The sequence below is a fragment of the Lissotriton vulgaris genome, chromosome 8 (genome assembly GCF_964263255.1).
Source record: "Lissotriton vulgaris chromosome 8, aLisVul1.2, whole genome shotgun sequence".
In the NCBI taxonomy this organism is placed as follows: Eukaryota; Metazoa; Chordata; class Amphibia; order Caudata; family Salamandridae; genus Lissotriton; species Lissotriton vulgaris.
This window is the reverse complement of record NC_141696.1, coordinates 730233371-730253644: the sequence shown is the minus strand read 5'-3', so window position 1 is coordinate 730253644 and position 20274 is coordinate 730233371. Positions and strand designations below refer to the sequence as shown.

The 20274-nt window shown below is 42.8% G+C and overlaps 1 protein-coding gene across 1 annotated transcript in view; it reads left to right on the top strand.

The window, feature by feature from the left end:
• CFAP47 (cilia and flagella associated protein 47) overlaps positions 1 to 20274 on the top strand; it is a 2734468-nt gene that overhangs the window by 1536113 nt on the left and 1178081 nt on the right. The window contains exon 53 of the mRNA XM_086934611.1: positions 8315 to 8422. Coding sequence (XP_086790737.1) covers positions 8315 to 8422 — 108 coding nt within the window. The remainder of the gene's footprint in view (positions 1 to 8314; positions 8423 to 20274) is intronic.

Below are 20274 nucleotides of genomic sequence, written 5' to 3'. Positions count from 1 at the left end.
AACTGTAAATGGAATGCATTGCTTTGTATATTATTTTTTTTGTAGCAAGTTTCATCCAAAGATTATTCAGTTTCTACTGTGTGTGTATTTTTTGAGAAATGAACTCCATTTTTAATAATACTCTTGCTGCGTGTTTTCAATGAAATTGCTGTTTGACAAATCAAACAATGCAAATGTGCCCAGCCGCTAGAACGGTTACAGGGCCTGGGCAAAAAATGCGTCTGCAGCACTGAGGACATTAGCAGGAAAGTAAATCGAGGCAATCTGATTGGGGAGCAGTCTTCTGTCAGTCAAGCTCACCATATTGTGCTGGGCCCATATATGTTGTTTACTGTCGGGTTTTAAGAGTTGTAACCTGCCCATGCAAGCTGTTAATGAGGCTAACTCCCACTTTTTGAGGATTGAATTACAGCACACCTCTAGGCTACTGCTTATAAACAGAAAGTCCCATTAGGGCTGCATTTTCATTCACTCATTTGCATTTTTTCCCTATTGTGCCCAGAACAATGCCCACCAAATAGCTACAAACAAGCGTTTCACTTGCGGGAGTGCACAGCGCCAGGAGCGATAATTGCTACCATATGGCTCTGCACACTCCCGCAAGTGAATCGCCAAATGTGCACGCGTTGTCATTGAAGGCAATGGAACGCGTGCACGTTTTTGGCTGAAAAGCCCAAGCGATTGCTAAAGGTCTTTTTGCCTAAGTAGCACAATCACACTGCATAGGCGAGACCTAAAAACAAGGAGAAATAATGGATTTCTCCTCTTTTCGTCATCTTAAGACCAGTTTTTACCTGGTCTTAATTTTGGCTCTGCCTCCTATGTTTGCAACCATTGTACATAGGGGGCAGCATCAAAATAAATTGGTGTTGCGGCGGAACGCCCAGCCCTTCACGCTAACCATAGCATGAAAGGGGGCCTTATGTACAAGGCAGCGTTAAGCCATGTTAAGTGGCTTAACGATGCCTTGTACATAAGGCGCAGCCCCTATCACCACCATAACGTCACTATAGGTGGCATCGTGGTGGCTATAGGGGCTTGTACATATGCCCCTTGGTTTGCAACAGATTCAAGTAAATGGGCACCGATGAAAGGCAGGCACAGTTAATACCTCTTGAGCTCAAGTACATCTGGAAACAGGCACATGTCAGAAGCTAAAGGAGTGGGAACAGAGTGCTGGTCCTGGACTGTGTAGAGCATTTGCCACAGGACTAGGCAGAGAGAGGAAATATTGCCCTCCTATGCCAACACCTCCTGAGTTTCATGGCAGCTGCCACGGTGCAGCCGAGGCCAGCCAAGGAAGGAAGACAACTGCTGGTCTGGGAAGGTTTTTCCCACAAGTGAGCTGAAGACAAATGTTCACTTGATCAAATACTGTTATATCCAATTCAGACTTTCCGAGATAATTTGTGATGAGGTGAGTGATAAGATTTTTCTGTTTATTAACACAGCAGTCACGTGAATCAAAAATACATTCCTCAATAGCTGTTGGGAAAAAAAAACAGGCAAACAGCTAACACAATTAGAAAACATTACATTAGGAACCACTTAAGTCTCTTATTGGCTTCACTGAAGACAGCATGCTCACTTTTTGGATAATTTCCATTCATTGAACTGATTCTATTAAAAAGCATTGAAAACACTCTCAAAAGTCGGACTCCATGCTAGATATGGCTGGGTCGGGAGTTAAATGGAGCTGGTGCAAGTAAATAAACAGAAAAATAATGTGGTTTGGCCTTTGTTATTATTACATAGATGAGATTCAATATCAATCAAAAACTTAGTATCTCAATTGATAATTCATCTAGGGCCCAATGTATTATTTTATTTTGTGGTTGCAAAGTCCTAGACTTTGAGATTCTCAAAATCACAGGCTTTACGGTGGCAAAATGCAGGGAGGAGGTATAAAAGGGGCATCCCTTTCCTTTTGTGATATAACACGCAACTTGGGGCCATATGTATGAACACTTTTTCCCATAGACACAGAATGGGTAAAACCCATTGATAGATCTGGCCCCAAGGTGATTTTTGATTCGCAAAAGGGAAGCTGTCCTAGTGGAAGAGCTTCACCTTTGCATTTCATGCCGAGTATGCTAGGGAGATGCATACAGGGATCAATCAATCAAGGTTTTGTAGAGCACGACTGCTCACCCATAAGGGTCTCAAGGTGCTTTGTGGAGGGGTGGGGGAGAGGTTTGCTGTTCAGTCGAAGAGCTAGGTCTTCCTGAATTGAGGCAGAGGTGTTGATTTCCTGAGTTGCAGAAGAAGGGAGGTTTAGGTTCTTGCCGTGAGGAAGCAAAAAGATCTTTCTCCAGCAGTGGTCCTGTGGATCCGTGAAATGGTGCCCAGGGCCTGATGGGCAAACCAGAAATGTCTGCTGGAGGTGTGGAAAGAGAGGCAGTGGTTGAGGTATGCGAGTCCGGTGTTGTGGAGGGCTTTGTAGGCATGCCTGAGGAGTTTGTAGGTGAACAATGAGTCCACTACCTGTTCCATCTGCTGTCATCCCAAATGTGAAAGAAAAAAAAGAATACTTCAAAACAAAAAAGAATTTAGCAGTTTGGAATTGGATATGTAGGGAATATGCGCTAGAATATTACTGGTCTTACAGGCTACCACCCTTGCATCACAACCAATTGCAGGGGTTCGCAAACAAAGCATACCTAGTTAGTACTCATGAGGCAGGTAATTTTACGACCCTCCGCAAATAGAAATTTGTGATGCAACCTCTTGTACACTGGTTGCAATACAAATTGCATTCATGTTCATAAGCCAGTCAGTGTGTAATTAGTTCATCCTTATTTAAGAACAGGGATTAGTGCATCGGGCCCTTATTGCATTCTTTACCCATTGGTGCCAAGCCGTCTCTTGTCCCAACCACTCCAGAAGGTTGTTATGCAGACAGCCAATAGCGATACCCCTTACTCATTTACAACCTCTTCTCCAAGACTCAAGCACCAAATCTGCCAGATAGTTTATTTTTAACTGGGATTTTTGTTTTTTAATCAACACACGAAAGAAAGATAGCACAAGCAAGTGTTTCTTACAGTTCGTGGATACAACATATTTACAGGTAAAGGATTAAAAAAAATGGTGGATATAATGCGTGAATTTATCACCGCCACTGATAATTACTCAGAGACACATCTCAGTCCATCATTATTTTGCACAACATACTACCTCATTTTCGACCCATCTATACGCAAAAAAGTCTTGACCCTGCTGCAGTGTAACAGTCCAACTAGAACTGCCAGGCCAGACCTCCAGATCCCTACTTTAGGGGTCAAACCAAAAATGCTTGCTAAAATTTTCAAAACAGGCCAGACCAATACTGAGCACTTGTTACTCTTTAATGAGGCCCACAACAACTCTCTTTTAGGGATTTGGACCAAGTCTTCCTCTAGTCCCAAATTGAATTACCAGATTGTGTGGCACTATCGTCCTGCCAACAGCGACCTTGCTTTTCTGATTCAGCACCCTTATCCCAAGAACTTGATGATACAAGCTTTCACCAGACTACTCCTCTGGACCAGAAGTTCTCAAGGATAGAGACCTTTTGGAAGAGGGTATTTTCTTCCACGACTATGCTCATCTGCCTTTAGTTTTAGGCTTTTATTGCCACACTCTGTGGGTCTCTGTAGTTCAAGTCCTCCCATTGGTCTCGTAAGACCTTTATTCCCTACTGACCCAAGCCATAGCGGATGCAATACAGTGAAGTTTACTATCCATTGTGGTCTGGATACCACGGATTCCATTGGTCAAGCAACTGGCACTAGCTTCCCGATCCGTCTCCACTGCAAGTTGAGATCTCTGGGTTTCTCAGGCAATGTAGTCATCCTTTATCGAGTTGCCCTTTGATGGAACTATGCTCTGGAGTGTTTCAAAGATAGCTGGTCCAACAGATGCTCCTTGGGCTTGTCTGCCTTGCCCCCAAACCCCACCAGCCTTTTTGACCCTCTCATGGCTTTGGCAGGGGCATACCATCCAGACAACTACTTCAGTCTCAGCAGTTTTTTCGTGTCAATTGCACCCACCTTTCCCGCAGTCAGGGACAATGCACCAGTCAGTTGATTGTGCTCCCCATGTCGCCCCCCCCAGGGCCCCACCTGGTTGAAGGAAGGATCCAGAGGTGTGTGTCAGGCTGGCAGCCCATAACATTAAAAAAGTGGGCCTTGCAAATTGTACAGAAGGGGTATGACCATTCCTTCTTTGCCTCTCTGGTCCACCTTCCTCCATCCTCAGAACGACTGATGGAGGAACATCTGCCCTTTTTACAGAAGGAAGTGCAAACCATTTTGGTCAAAGAGGCTATCAAGAGGGTGCCTGCAATGGAAGTGGCTCAGGGTTGTTCTCCCACTACTTCTTGGTGCCAAAGGAGGACAGAGTTCTTCTTCCCATTTCGGGCCTACACTTTCAATGCCGTCCTTTGGAAGGGCAAATTCAAGATGATCACTCTGGCCCGGGTCCTGTCAACCCTAGAGACTGGATGGTAGCTTTCGAACTGCAGGTTCTTATATTCATTCAACATTTCCTGCGGGCCCACAGGCACTATCTGCGGATCATAGTGGAACAGGAGCCCCTCTGGTGTTCACAAAATGACGGTGGTGATGGCAGCAAATCTTCGGAGTTCAGGGGTCCCAATCTTCCCCTACCTTGACTGGCTGTTAAAGGTGGACTCACCCCAGGCAGTTGCCACCCACCTCCGGACTACAGTGAACCTCCTGACATCCTTAAGATTCACAAGCAACCTGACTCCTTCTCAGATGTTCTCTTACATCTGAGCCATTCTGCATACAGTCTGGTTTTGTGCCTTTCCCCCATAAAGGAGGGTCGAGGACATTCAGCCTATGATGCTGAATTTCAGCCGCTGTCCTGGATTTCAGTCATGTTGCATGAGGCTGCTGGAAGTGATGACCTCCTGCATCCTACTGGTAAAGAACGTCAAATGACATGTGCATGCTCTGCAAAGGAATCTGAAGTCTTATTGGACCCATCATAAAGGGGAGCAATCTGGCCATGTCCATATCTCAGAAGAAACTGCAAAAAGCTTGCAGTGGTGGTTGCTCAGACGCAATTGTGTCAGGGACAGACTCCACCCAGAGCTGACAGTCAAGACCGATACATCGCTTCTGGGTTGGAGCATCTACCTGGGAGATGTGGAGAGCAGAAATCTCTGGTGATGGCCCAGATTCATAAGAACCTTCTGGAGCTGAGGGCTATCCACTTGGCATGAAAGCCTTCTTGCCCTCCATCATGGGAAGGCTGGTGCAGGTCACAGACAGAACCTTTGCAATTGGGGTATGGCAGCAGATGAGGTAGGGTGGGGGTGGCGGCCCTGTGCAAGGAGGCTCTGCACCTTCCGAATTAGCTAGACAATCATGGGATCTTTATACAGGTGAACCACCTTGCAGAATCTTTGAAAGCTAGAGCGTCAAACTCAGATGTCAGCGCCTAGTGCATCATGCGTGGCAGATACACTCAGAGTTGATGCAAGGACTGTTCCACTCATGGGGAGAACCTTGGCTTTATCGCTTGACCACGTCAAGAATGCACAATGTCAGATGTTCAGCCTGTTCCAGTTTCCAAGACATCTCTCTCATGGAGATGCGTTCCACCTACGTTGGGACTCGGGACTCCTGTATTTATAAATAAAGAAATAAATAGCTTTTGGCCAATACCTCTTCTTCCTCGAGTTTTGTAGGAGATCAGGAATTACCGGCCCAAGTCATTCTAGTGACCTTGTAATGGGTATTAAAAGTATGGTATAAGCATTTCGATAAACCCAAATGATAGTGACTGCTTCCTCTCCGTAAAACAACTTGCCTGGGCAGAAGGACCAGGAAACCAATCAATTTTTCTGCATTCAAGCAAATGTTGGAGTTGAGGACTAATCAAGAATTGCACATTTGCTGCAAATATTTACCACAAATTCACAAAATTAATGGTGTAATTTGGGAATTACATGTAAGAAGCATAGTGCAAAATTCTGAAAATTAGGCGAGTTACCTTAAATTTCGGTTAGGCCTAGTTGCCCTCTCAATTAGCCAAGCTAGTGCTAAGTCTAGTTCTGTGACTGGTTCCGCTAAAAGCACTACTGGTGGTGGGGAAGGCTTTTGAAAGGTTGGAGATGGCCATTGGCAAACCATTCGATGGTAGAACTAGCAATGGGAATCATTTTTTGAGACGTATGCAGACTATGCAATCAAGTAACACGAGACATTGGTTCTGAGGTATCCAATGTGGTGGCCAAAACATTTAGTGGTGTTTTTATGAGTGTGAGGAAACTCAAGAACTTTCCTCAGAAACAAACTTCGTGCCACTGTACATGATGGCACTGTTGGATGGGTGTATATTTACCTATCCCTCTGAACCTCCTTTCACTCTCAGGCTGATGCGTTCATGGAGAAATTCAACAATATCCTGAAACTAGCCTGCACACACACTGGAGGGGAAAGTACACCCTCTCTCCTTCTAGGAAATAAAATACCTTTCTAAACATGGGACTGTTTCTGTAGATGCCCTCTTAAGCAGAGCTGTCACCACTTTAATAATGAAGTTAATGTTGGGGGGAAGATGGGGCCCTTAGGTTTTTCAATGAGTTTTTGAAAGAAAGAGAAATGCAGGGTTGTCACTCTGAGCAGCTACGTCAGGAGCAGGATTGGATGGCATTCCTAGATGTACAGAAAGCATACTTCCATATTTCAATCCGGACATGTCATAGTATTTAATGTTTGTGGTGAATGGCTAGTATTACCAGTTTGCTCTTCTACACTCTAGCCTTTGGTCAGTCCCCAGAGAATTCACAATATTATTAGCGATGACGATTGCCAGGGTAGTAATCTTTATCCATATTTTGACGACTGGCCTCTAAAGGAGACTTCTCCATAAGTACTCGCTCAGGACCTGGTGCTTTCGGCCACACAATCTGGGCTTATCAATCAAGGCTAAAAGTTGCGTTTCTCCTAAGCAGGATCTAGAATGTATCTATGTGGTTCTGAATACAGAAAATAGTTTAGCTTTATACCTCTTGAGACTATTCAGTGGATGTGTATTTTGTTGTTTCTTAGAAAAAAACAGTTCAAACAGCGAAATCGTTCCTCCACATTTTAGGTTTAAGTGTATTTTGTATTTTTCTCATTCCACAATATAGTACAAGGATCTGATCAATGTTATGATATCTCTGCCTGTGTTAGTAAGGTTTTTAAAAAGCTTGCAGAGTAGATTACCCCCTGCTATGTTTTTAGTACGAATTTGATGCTCACTTTTCTTATGGGGCACCTATTAGAACCCCTCCATTCTTGTCTGTTGAAGTACTGAACTCCTAAAGCAGTCTCTTTGCTTGTCATAGCAAGTGCTATGAAACTAAGAGAGCTTAGTTCATTGTAAGACTATTTTCTTTTAACTATTTGTCCTATATACATAAGGTTAATTGAAGATGAAAAGCTTCTTTTCTTACTGTAGTGCTGTGATAGTTCCTCTGTTGCAGGTTATCTTGCTAATTAGCCTTTGCTAAGGTGCGTTCTGATTGGGACGTTTTGTTGAGCTGTTACTTGATTAATGTTGCTGTCTTTGTTTGGACGTTCACTTAAAATAGGTGGCACTTCAGAGCTTCCATGTGCATTGGTTTCTTCACTCAATTAAATCACCGTTTTTAGAAGTGTGCGCATAAGGAATCTGCGGGAAGGAGTGTCCATTACATGAATCTGATACTTATTTTCGTTTACTATCCATCTGATAGATTTGTGTATTTTTACAGATTACTTTTCAGGTTTGCTCCCCCTTTCTTTGAGTTGGAAAATGGCATCCTTATCCTTTCAGCTGTACCACATGTTTCAGTCCATAGCAGCTGAAGGGCAGGGAAAAAATGAGAGGAACAGACATCACTGGAACATGTGAAGTTTTCGACCCCCATTAGTCACATTGAACCTTAAAGGCCTATACCACTCCATAATCAGTCAACCACCACAAGTCGTCAGCTTCCTCATAACCTTGCCAGAAGACAGCAGTTACCCCTATATATACCATGGTTGAGCGAGGCTTCTTTGGGATCCAGTCCAACAGTTGTGTACTCTACTGTAGAGTACCACCAGTGGACTTGACTATTTCAAGACTAGTCTAAAATGTGAACAGAGGCTGAGTTGTACAGCCATGGGCATAGTATGAGGGATTTCCTGTCTACCATCATTCATAGGTTTGCAACAATTCCATGTTGCAACATTTTGTAAGTTTGAAAAGTTGCTGCAATGCTCAATTTATTGTTATGTGCTTAGCGATTACTTTAAGAACGATTTAATCTATTTCTCTTATTTTTTTCCAGTGTCATTTTCCAATCTGCTGCTTTTGGGGAATTTTGGTACGCCTTGAATCTGACATCAGAGAAACCAGAACCAGCTACTTTGCCAGAAATAAGATGTGAACTTGGAAAGTAGGTTGCATGTGTACATTAAGTATTGTGAGATTGCTTACTTATCATATTCAGTGAAGATGCACCACAAAACAAATGGAAAAGTTAAAGTCTAACAGTCATACTACTGTACATTGATTGCAACATTTTTATTTTGAAATTTGATGCAACCATATATTCACCCCTTCTGAGTGTTCATAGTGTGCCCTTTTAAAGACTGGTCCAACCCGCATTTCCAAGGTAATTCAAAACAGGAATTGGGATCAATATAAATACAAAATGCTTCATTAACAGATAATCATTATCCCCAGGGAATAGAAATAAGGCTACTCTTGACTGAAGGTTTATGACTTTTGAGGTATTTTGAAAGAAACAAAACAGTTTTGGCTTCAAACACAGGATGTCGTAGTTCCACCTATTCTATTCTTGTCATCAAAAGGAAAATATCTGCGAGAAAACCTCTGCCGTAATCCCACAGCATCATAAAGTTTGGAGATGATCATTCCGCCTTTCTCGCCCTATTGAATCATTTACATCAACATTTTGTAGGATTTGTTTAACTATTTCAGCTAGATTCCCACCCTGCAAATTTCTAAGTGGTCCTTCCAACAGTTGCAGGACTGCCCACCCTTCCCCAGGCACCTCCATCCTCTGCTTTTCCCCACCCTTTTCTTAAATGTACACGAATAATCTCCACTGTGATAATGGGCATTGAATTTTGTTTCTCATAAGAAACAAGCTAAGCTGCAGCAATGTTCAAAGAAACTTAGATAGCTTTGGAAACTATTGACTTGAGCATGCAATATAGAAGTAAAATATGTGGACAAACGCTGCAGGGGGCAGAGTACACGGCGTGATTTCTTCGCCAGATCACATTGGAGATTTCTTGAATAATGTTTATTCTCGTCCATGATTAAAATTAATTTTGGCAACCTATTGTAAAAATATAATTTTGGAAACAATATTTTTTCTTCTCAAGTAAGGGGATCTCCACATAGAAGTGTAATTCTCTCAATCATGAATTATTATTTGAAAGCAGAAATTAAAATATTAACACCATTAGTGTTTTTTCTAGGGACACTAAAACAGACATTGCAAATGTCTTCACTGGTGGTATCTTGTACGATATCATCAACAGGACCATCGATTACTTTACTAAAATGCCATCATATATGACATAGAGCTGAAAGGCTGCTGTTCCGCTGGCAGCCCTTGAGTATCCTCACAATTTTATATGTTTCTTTATTTAGTAGCTGTGTATAGCACAATAGGTCATGTTGATCACTCAAAGTGCTAACGCAAATTTTTATATAGTGGTATTGCTCCTGTGCCACTGGCATTCCATAGATGTCCCACAAAGATTACATCATTAAGATCTCACAAATAGGATAACATTGAATTCAGGTCCTTTTCGTAAAAATATACTATATATCTTAGAATGTTGGTGACTTACGATGGCAAGTCTGGCCCAGAAGGCTGCTGAGGCACATAGTGGGAGATCTGGGAGGTCAACATTTCTCTCGAGTCCTACTTTAGACATGTTGCAGAGTTTTTGCAGGAGCTTTCACCAACCTACCCTACTTAAGACGTTTTTAAAGGAGCTTTTACCAACCTTCACAGGACATACTGTGTTTTGCAACAAAATGATTTAACTAAGCTAATTAGCAGGCATAACATATTTTGTAGGTCAAATTCATTTTGCCAGCATAGCTGTTGAGGGATGAAGGTTTTGACCATTTTTGCTGAAACAACGAGTTCTAAATTAACCATGCAAGCCATAGTCCTTAGCGGAGATGCATCTAAACTCATGGAAATCCGTTTTGGGAAATTACCATAAACCAATACCCAAAAAGGGGCAGCAATCAAAAGATGGAGGATGAGGGGGATAAGGATGAAACGTTAAGGCCTGAGGTCCATGAGATCAAACTAAGATTGGGAGTTTAGCCTTTACCCCCACACTTTTAACACAGAGAAGAAGATAGGAAAAAGTAAGGAGTCAAGTGGTCCTGTAGGAAACCTCTCTTGTGCAACCAATTTTCTTTATGACTGACCGGTACCGGGTTGAATTCTTCAATATGGTGAATGCCATTAAAAGCGAATCGTTTAAACGGTTTCAACACAAAAGAATCGCCACAATAGTAGTCCCCAAGCCTGTTTTTGACGTAGATCACATAGGTACCCCTACTGGAGTAAATAAAAAAGGAGTAAAGAAAATTGCAATTTTTTTGGCAACCCAAAGCACAAGGGATCTCTTAAAGTACATCCGAGCTACCTTATTACGTCCACCATATATATATATATATACTCTCATATGTTTAATGGCGTCATCGTCATATTAATATTGAATTCCATCTTAATTTAATGGCTACCTTCCTGAGAATATGATTACTTGTAGACAGAACAGATAATCACTTCAGTTCAACATAGTCTTCTATCACCTGCAGCTCCTACTTTAAGAATGCAGACTAATCATCTTATTTAGTCCCTGCCACAACATTTTTATAATGTGTCCATACTCAGCCAGTGTACCTCACAGCCATTGTTTTCACTCTGAATATAGCCTCCTACTCTTGTAATGACGTTTGGTAAAGCTTTTTAGGGAGAAATGTATATAATCTACAAATATATACCTCTGGTTAACAGTTTGCAGTGTAAGAGAGCAAGACTACTCCAGGGTGGAGCATAGACTTTGGAGTGCAAGTGCTTCTTGGGTTTCTAATGAACTCTGCTTTGCAATGATACTTTGACATTTTCGTGCATTATCGGTTGTTGTAATATTGTGACTGTGCATTTATGTACATTAGGTATGCCTGATAGATCATTCTCACCTACATAGCAAATGTATGTTTGGCCAAAATGTATGCTTTTCACAGTCCCATCGTCTATGTGTCCATAGATGTTCACTGCAATTATCACCTACTCTTTTTAATTTCTCACTTTGATAAGGCAATCCTCTGCCTTTATTGCAGCTTGATTCATGTGACTGACTCACATCAGATGATTTATCAATAATTGTTGGACCTGTGGGCCTTAAAGTGTTCTTCCCCCAACATTTTGCCTTACTCCTCCTGTTTTTGCTGAATTCATTTTTGTTGGCCATAGGACTCTGCACGCTTTACCACTGCTGACCAGTGCTAAAGTGCTTGTGTTCTCTCCTTAAATATGATAACATTGGTTTACAAAGCAACAAAAAAGCTACCAGGGGTCAAGAACAACTAACACTTTGTGCTAAAAGTAAGACAGAAAAACTCCAGAAAGAAAGACAAAATCTAAAGGTTTCAGGGATAGAATGAGGCCTCTAGACCCTTATAGGTATTAAAGGATACCCATCAGTAGCCGTCCTGTACCGCCCTATTCATCATTTGGGCTTCCTCATGTTCTCTATCACTGACACTCACCCAGCGGGAATAGATGTATATATCCCGTAAGGTAGTCAATATTGGCAAGATAGAGAGACAAACCAAAACAGGATGTGAGTGTAAAGGCTACCGACGTTGCAGTGCAAGTGATCTTTGTGAAAAAATAAATATCTTGTGTGTGAAAAAATAAAATAAAATTGGAGCGAATGAGAGACAGGGTAATTTTAATAGTGTCTTTCGTCCGTCAAAGAATTAAAAACAGTGTAGGATAGCAGTATGGAAACAAATATCTGCTATATCTAAAAAATGGTCGACATGTTTCAGCAGACTAATGGACACAAGTGTCCTCTGCTTTCATCTGGATCTGTAGATAGGTGTTGTTGAAAACACTGCACAATTTAAGTGAATAAATCAAGATAAAGGATAAATAAAAAAAACATATCACCTGAATGACTAGGTGTAGTTTCTTTCACCTCCTCACGTAGGATTTTTTCTGAAGGAGGATGTCCGTCCTACAAAGAGAACAAAGAAAGGGAGGACACAAAATTAAATGCATCACAGGTAAGACAGCACTCATTGATATACATCACGCCACCCATATAGTGTATCCATTATTAGTAGCCCCTGAGTATAATTTCAAGGGTACTTATTGTCTCTTACCTATTATGTGGGAGGGATTTGCCTCACCTCACCTCACCTGGCTGTGGCTCAGGTAGCAGAAGCACCGCGCTGAAAGGCAGACAGCATGTGTAGACTTAACCAATGTCTCAACATCACAATCCATACCTCATATGTGTATATTAAAAATAGAAAGAACCAGGCTCCTTAGGACAAAATTAATTAAACTTACAAAAATGACATACCAAAAGTAGCCATCTCTAAAGGTGTCCATTTACTCTGAATAGCCAGTGGCTATACTTGATGTATTTAGTGTTTAAATGGACCATTATGATAACGCAAAACATGGTATTGGAGTCTGTTAGACCTGGCATCTTTGGCGTGATTACCCCTATCTTTTTGCCTCTGCCTCCTGTATTTTTTGATGCTGTGCTGGATTCGTTTTTGCTGGTTTAGATGCTTTGGACACTCTGCCACTGCTGATCAGTGCCAGAGTGTAAGTGCTCCCTATGTAAATTGTTATTCTGATTGGATATACATGTTTGGCATATTTGTATCACCTTGAAGTCCCTAGTAAAGTGCACTGGGTGTGCCAGGGCTGGTGATGACAAATGCTACTAGTGGGCCTGCAGCACTGATTGTGCCACCCACATGAGTAGCTCTAAAATGGTGTCTCAGGCCTGCCACTGCAGCGCCTATGGGCAGTTTAGAACTGCCATGTCCTCCTGGTCAGTGTCCCCACTGACCAGGCCTAACCCTTCCCTTTTCGTGCACATCAGTCACCCCTATGGAAGGCCCAGGGTACCCCCCTGGGCAGGGTGCAGTGTATGTGAAAGGTAGAGCATGTGCTAGTGCAGGTGACATGCTCTGGTAGTGAATTACAGCCATTTTCGTTTTTCACTATTGTAAGGCTATCTTGCTCCATAGGTTAACATGGGGGATGCTGGCTACAGTGGTTAACAGCATTTCTTCCCATAGGAACAAGATAGGACATAAGTATCTAGTATCCCTGAACTCAGAATTTAATAATACATCTTTTAGGAAAGGTGGTTTTTAAATCCTGTGTTTGAGAACAGCACTTTTAGAAAGTTGCTGTTCTCTTTTCTGACCCTTCTGTGTGCCTGGGCCTGTTTGTGTATTGACTGTCTGGTTTGTGAGTGACAGGGGCTGGGGAATTCCCTCAGAGGCTGGATGAGTCAGCACTAGGCTGAATGAATGCCATGGCAACCTGAGTGGTGGGAGGAGTTAGCACCTGGGCTGAATAGGGCTGTGCCTGCCTGCCACAATGCTGGCTCCACCTCCTGCTGAGCGGCTGAGGACCCTGCCCCTCACTCTGAAAGGAAAGATGCAGCCAGCAAAACAAAGTGCTCAGGATCCACCCAGAACTGGTTCAGACCGGGCCCAGGGCCCACATGCACAGAGAGAACAAAGACTTTAGGGGTATAAGTACAGGACCCCTGACAACAGAAAATTAGATCATCCTGGAAATCAAGAAGGAACCTCTGCCAAGGAGAAAGCTGACCCTGAAGAAGGAAGACTGTCCTGCTGTTGCTCTGCTGGACTGACCTGCTGTTGCTTTGCTGCCAAGGAGAGGGGAAGGACTTTGCTGTGAGCTGTGTCCCCTGTCTTGAAGGAATCTCCAAGGGCCTGAGAAGTGCTGGCTCCCTGTTTTTGAAGTCCCAGGAACAAAAGGACTTCACCCCCAGTTTCCCTGAACTCTGCTGAGAGAGTTCTGTCCTTCCTAGAGTGCTTGATTCAGTTGTGGGGCCTCTGGAAGTTGAACCTGAACTGGGAAGCTTGAAACTAAGCTTGAGAGACTTTTGAAGCTGAAAAGTGTCGCATCGCTCACTTGCGGAGCGCATCCCCGACAGTGCGAGAAGTTTCCCGCCACTACGAAGGTCGAGATCGGCGCAGCGCCTGACGCAGCTGCCAGAGCCGTCGCATCCTTCGTTTGCGGGATGCACCAGACCGGTTCGGGAGAATCGAACATCGCTGCGAGTGTCGTCGCAGAGCCTGTTGTCGCTGGGTGAGATCACCGCACCGCTTGCTTGCGGACCGCATCACGTCGCTGCGAGCATCGTCGCAGAACCATCGCATTGAGGAGCTGCGAGAGAGAGGATCACCGCTGGACCGCGCATCGTCGCCCCGGAGATCGTCGCAGCCCCTACGAGATCATCGCATCGTGCCTTTGCGAGAACAGACTTCCTACGGAGCCTACGCACCGGAATCCACGCAAGCGGCCTTCCTCCCCATACAGACCGGATTCGTCGCAACACGCCCGCCGCTGCAGCGGGGCTGTCGCATCGCCTCCCCAGGGTCTCAGGAGTAACGCATCGCTTGTTTCCACCGCACCAGCTTCCTGCTTGTGGAACTTTGTTGCATCTAAAAGGTACTGTGAGTAAACGTGACGCAACTTTGAACTTTTCACGCATCTGTGGATTATTTTAACGCAACTTAAAGAACTTTGATTACAACCTTAAGAACTCTTTTGAAACCATATTCTTGAACTGTGTATGTTGGATTTTTGTCGTTTTGGTCTTGTGTAGTTTAGAATAAATACCTTTATTTTCCTAAACTGTTGTGGAATCAGTTTGTGGTGTTTTCACTGTGTTACTGTGAGTGTTGGTACAAATACTTTACGCATTGCCTCTGGTTAGCCTAGACTGCCCAGGCCAAGCTACCTAGAGAGCGAGCAGGGGTTATCTAAGAGGGTTATCTCCTTGCCCTGACTAGAAGCAAGGGTCCCTATTTGGACAGTGGTACCTACCTCTGCCAACTAGAGACCCCCAGTTCTAACAGAGTCTAGCGAAGAATGTCAACAATGGAAATTACCAAGGTCAGCATTCGTGTGGTCTTGATCTAACTTGAAAAGAAAAGAAAAGCGACTCAAGTGTGTAATTTCTGTCTTGGAATGGCGTGATAGCCCGTCTTTCAGGGGAAGAGCCAATAACTGTTCGAAATGGGAGACTGTCATCACTTAATTATGCCAAATTGAAAAGTAGTCAGTTCTTACACAGTTCTGGCATGTGAGCTCAAAAAACCCATGTTGATTATAGTTATCCCGATAGCCTGTGTCTTTTCATAAAACAAGAAGGACAATAGCTTATCTCTGAAGCCTGGTGATAAGTGCATCGTCCAGGTATCGAGTCATGCCTAGGACAGTCTGATACTCATTGCAGCGATGATACTGTATGCGCTTAGCGTATCTCGCCGAAATCCCAACCCGGGAAAGCACAAAGCTTAACAAACAAGCCCCCAAAGATATTAGACTATCGCCATCTGCCACCAACCTACCTCTCCGTCAGTACTCCAGGCTTGCATTCAAGCCGACTCGGGGAGGTGGTCGGTGGGAGTGTAGGCGCCATATTTAAAAGCCAGGTTTCAACGGTACGTGACGCACAGTGCACGGTCACGTGACTGGCAAAGAACCATGGGAAACGGAGTCCAGAGAGGATGCGTAATTCGGAGTTCACCGAAAATTAGTAGCTACTGATTGTTATGTCAGAAGAAAAGCCTTTATATTCAATACCAAGCTCCATACTAATTAGTCGGTATACTGATTCACAATTGGTGGTAAATGTATGCTTAAATTGAAATAAATGTCAGAGTACACAAAACATTGTATGCAAACCTAGTGTGCCTGGCAAAGTAGGACAAGAGCGGAGGACATGGGGAATACTCCTTATTAATCCCGCTGAAATTGTCCCTGATGCATGAAAGAATCAAAAGACCACAATGTGTTAGATGCTCATGGGAAATGTAGTCCCTGATATGTGAGCGCAGTCTCTACATAGTGAGCATCACAAAATGTGTGCCAAGGCTGGAAAGGGCCAGTCATGAATATTATGAGTATTATGAGGCATTAGTGAATGATGAAGGGAAATGTTGTAAAAAGAAAACAGTCTACAAGGACATCCATGGTATATCTTCATTGAGGCCGGTGTTATCGTTGCCCAGCTTATATACCCACTTTTGTTCTTTAATAAGTAGGTATTTGCTTACATCGGCTGTATGTTTAGGAATAAATGGTTGTTCAACCACTGTCCATCTGAAATCGGTGGGGTCATGTTTCGCATTTAGAAAATGATTGGTCAGTCGGGTGGTCTGCCTACCGCACCGTATTGTGCTTTTATGCTCTGAGATCCGAACTTTGATCTTCCTCGTCGTCATACCAATGTATTTCAGTTGGCATGGACAGGTGATCATGTAAATTAGTTGTTCGCTATTACAGTTCGTAAATTTCCTTTGTTCCCATGGTCGCTCTGTACCTATGTCAATGGAAACAGATTTACAAGTTTGTGGGCAAGCCGCACAATTCCCACACGGATGATGGCCTACCACTGCTGGAAGGTCCCATAATGTACCAACTGCCCTTGCCATTTCAGTTTTAGGTCGAGTATGGACTTTGTCTTTAAAATTCGGTCAGCGTTTGAAGGCAAACAATGGGGGAAGCAGAGTGTCTGCGCCTGTGTTCAGAATAAACCAATGTCACCTAACAATTTTTTGTATTTGGTTAGACCTGGTGTTATAGGTATTGACAAAGGTAATTCTCTGAGTCTTTGCTTTTGTTGTTGTTGGTTCTAAGAGTGCTTCTCTATTATTGCTTGCAGCCCGTTTGAGCAATTGGCGCACCAATTTCTTGGGATAATGTTTTGCTTGTAGTTGTTTTTCAAGATTGTGTGCATGTTCTGTAAAGGATTCTCTTGTGGAGCAGTTCCTTTGAATCCGTAGGAACTGCCCATAAGGTAAGTTGTTCCTGAGAGCCCTTGGATGGCAGTTATCAAAACGAAGTAAGGAATTGCGTGCCATTGTTTTCTTGTAGAGTTGTGATGACAGTCCGCTTGGTGTGGCTGTAATTAACAAGTCTAGGAATACTAGTCTGTTCTGGTCATATTCAACCGTGAAGCGTAAAAATTGTTTTCTGACATTTAACCGTTGGAGAAACACTAGGAGATCTTCAGTGCTGCCTCGCCAGATGACAAAAATATCGTCAATATAGCGCTTCCAAGTGCGTATTGATTCGCGATATGGGTTGGTCAATGTCAGGACATGCTCCTGTTCAAAATGATGAATATAAAGGTTCGCCAGACTAGGAGCGAAAACGCTTCCCATGCTGGTCCCTGACGTCTGGAGGTAAATGGTATCCTCAAACTGAAAGAAATTTTCTTTCATCACCAGATTTGCGCACGCCATTATTAAACTTACAGGTGTAATAGAGACCAAGTTTCTTGCAAGCAATAAAGAGGCTATGACTTCCAGGGTCTCGTTCAGGGGAATTGACGTGTAAAGTGATTCCACATCAAAAGAGACCAGAAGGTCCCTAGTAGTGTCAAATTCACAATCAGGAAGTATCTGTAAGACATCCTTCGTGTCCTGAAGGAAAGTAGGCATCTCTCTTACCATTGGACGTAAAAAATGGTCTGTGAATATAGACAAGGGTTCAAGAATCGATCCGATCTTGGAGATGATAGGGCGGCCCGGTGGAGGCCTCTGCGCTTTGTGAATTTTAGGAAGGATGTAGAAATAAGGCATGGCGGGATGTGCAGTATGAAGAAAGGTCGCCTCTTCTGCCGTAATCCATCCTTCCGATAACTCTTCCTCAACCATGTGGCCAATGGTATTACCAATCCTCGCAGTTGGATCTTCCGTAAGTTGTCTGTAAGATCTTATATCTTGTAATTGGCGGAGGCATTCGTTGCCATAAGTTGTTGTATCCAGAAGAACAATTGCTCCCCCTTTGTCCGCTGGTTTAATGGTTACCAGGTCATCATTCATTAGACCTCCTAATGCAATCTGTTCTGTTTTTGGAAGATTCATAAAGGTATGATCATCTTCGAAGTGTAATCTAGATATGTCATTTTCAACAGCTTGTTCAAAATCCAAAACTTTAGCTGGTAAGCTATTGTCCTTCTTGTTTTATGAAAAGACACGGGCTATCGGGATAACTATAATCTACATGGGTTTTTTGAGCTCACATGCCAGAGCTGTGTAAGAACTGACTACTTTTCAATTTGGCATAATTAAGTGACGACGGTCTCACATTTCGAACAGTTATTGGCTCTTCCCCTGAAAGACGGGCTATCACGCGATTCCAAGACAGAAATTACACACTTGAGTCGCTTTTCTTTTCTTTTTAAGTTAGATCAAGACCACACGAATGCTGACCTTGGTAATTCCCATTGTTGACATTCTTCGCTAGACTCCAATACCATGTTTTGCGTTATCATAATGGTCCATTTAAACACTAAATACATCAAGTATAGCCTTTGGCTATTCAGAGTAAATGGACACCTTTAGAGATGGCTACTTTTGGTATGTCATTTTTGTCAGTTTCATTAATTATGTCCTAAGGAGCTTGGTTCTTTCTATTTTTAATATACACATATGAGGTACGGATTGTTATGGTGAGACATTGGATAAGTCTACACATGCTTTCTGCCTTTCAGCGCGGTGCTTCTTCTACCTGAGCCACAGCCAGGTGAGGTGAGGCAAATCCCTCCCACATAATAGGTAAGAGGCAATAAGTACCCTTGAAATTATACTCAGGGGCTACTAATGGTGGATACACTATATGGGTGGCGTGATGTATATCAATGAGTGCTGTCTTACCTGTGATGCATTTAATTTTGTGTGTCCTCCCTTTCTTTGTTCTCTTTGTACGACGGAAATCCTCCTTCAGAAAAAATCCTACGTGAGGAGGTGAAATAAAGTACACCTAGTGATTCAGGTGATATGGTTTTTGATTTATCCTTTATCTTGATTTATTCACTTAAATTTTGCAGTGTTTTAAACAACACCTATCTACAGGTCCTGATGAAAGCAGAGGACACTTGTGTCCATTAATCTGCTAAAACGTGTCGACCATTTTTTAGATATAGCAGATATTTGTTTCCATGCTGCTATCCTACACTGTTTTTAATTCTTCGACGGACGAAAGACACTATTAAAATTACCCGTCTCTCATTCGCTCCAATTTTATTATATTTTTTCACACACAAGATATTTCATTTTTCACAAAGATTACTTGCACTGCAAATTCGGTAGCCTTTACACTCACATCCTGTTTAGTTTGTCTCTCTATCTCCGCCATATTGACTAACTTACGGGATATATACATCTATTCCCGCTGGGTGAGTGTCAGTGATAGAGAACATGAGGAAGCCCAAATGATGAATATAGCGGTAAAGGACGGCTACTGATGGGTATCCTTTAATACCTATACGGGTTTAGAGGCCTCATCTCTATCCCTGAAACCCTTAGAATTTTTCTTTCTTTCTGGAGTTTTTCCGTCTTACTTTTAGCACAAAGTGTTAGTTGCTCTTGACCCCTGGTATTTTTTTTGTTGCTTAGTATCTTGTTGTGGGGGACGCTGCGAAGGTGGTCTTTAAATATTCCCTCGGACCCTAACCAAACCTTTTCTTCTGTATAACATTGGTTTACACACACTAGGCCCATTATTTTACTTGTAAATCCCTGGTAAAGTGATATTACATGCACACAGGGAATGTAAATTAAATGCTACTAGTGGGCCTGCAGCACTTATTGTGCCCGTAACTTAAGTAGCCTCTTTAAACATGTTTCAGGCTTGCCTTGGCAGCCTGTGTGTGCATTTGTAAAACTGTAATCTCGACCTGTCAAAATAAATCTTTTGCGAGGCCTATACCTTCCTTTCTAATACAGATAAGTCACCCCTTGGATAGGTCATAGACAGCCCATAAGGCAGGGTGCAGTGGATTTCAAAAGTGGAACATTTACTTTTAACTTTTACATGCCTTGGTAGTGAAAAAGTCTTAAATATGTGTTTCACTACTGGAATCCCTGTCTCTGCCATAGGATAACATTAGGTTCATTATTACAGTTAATAAGTGATACCTTTCAATTGGGAGCAGGCTGGAA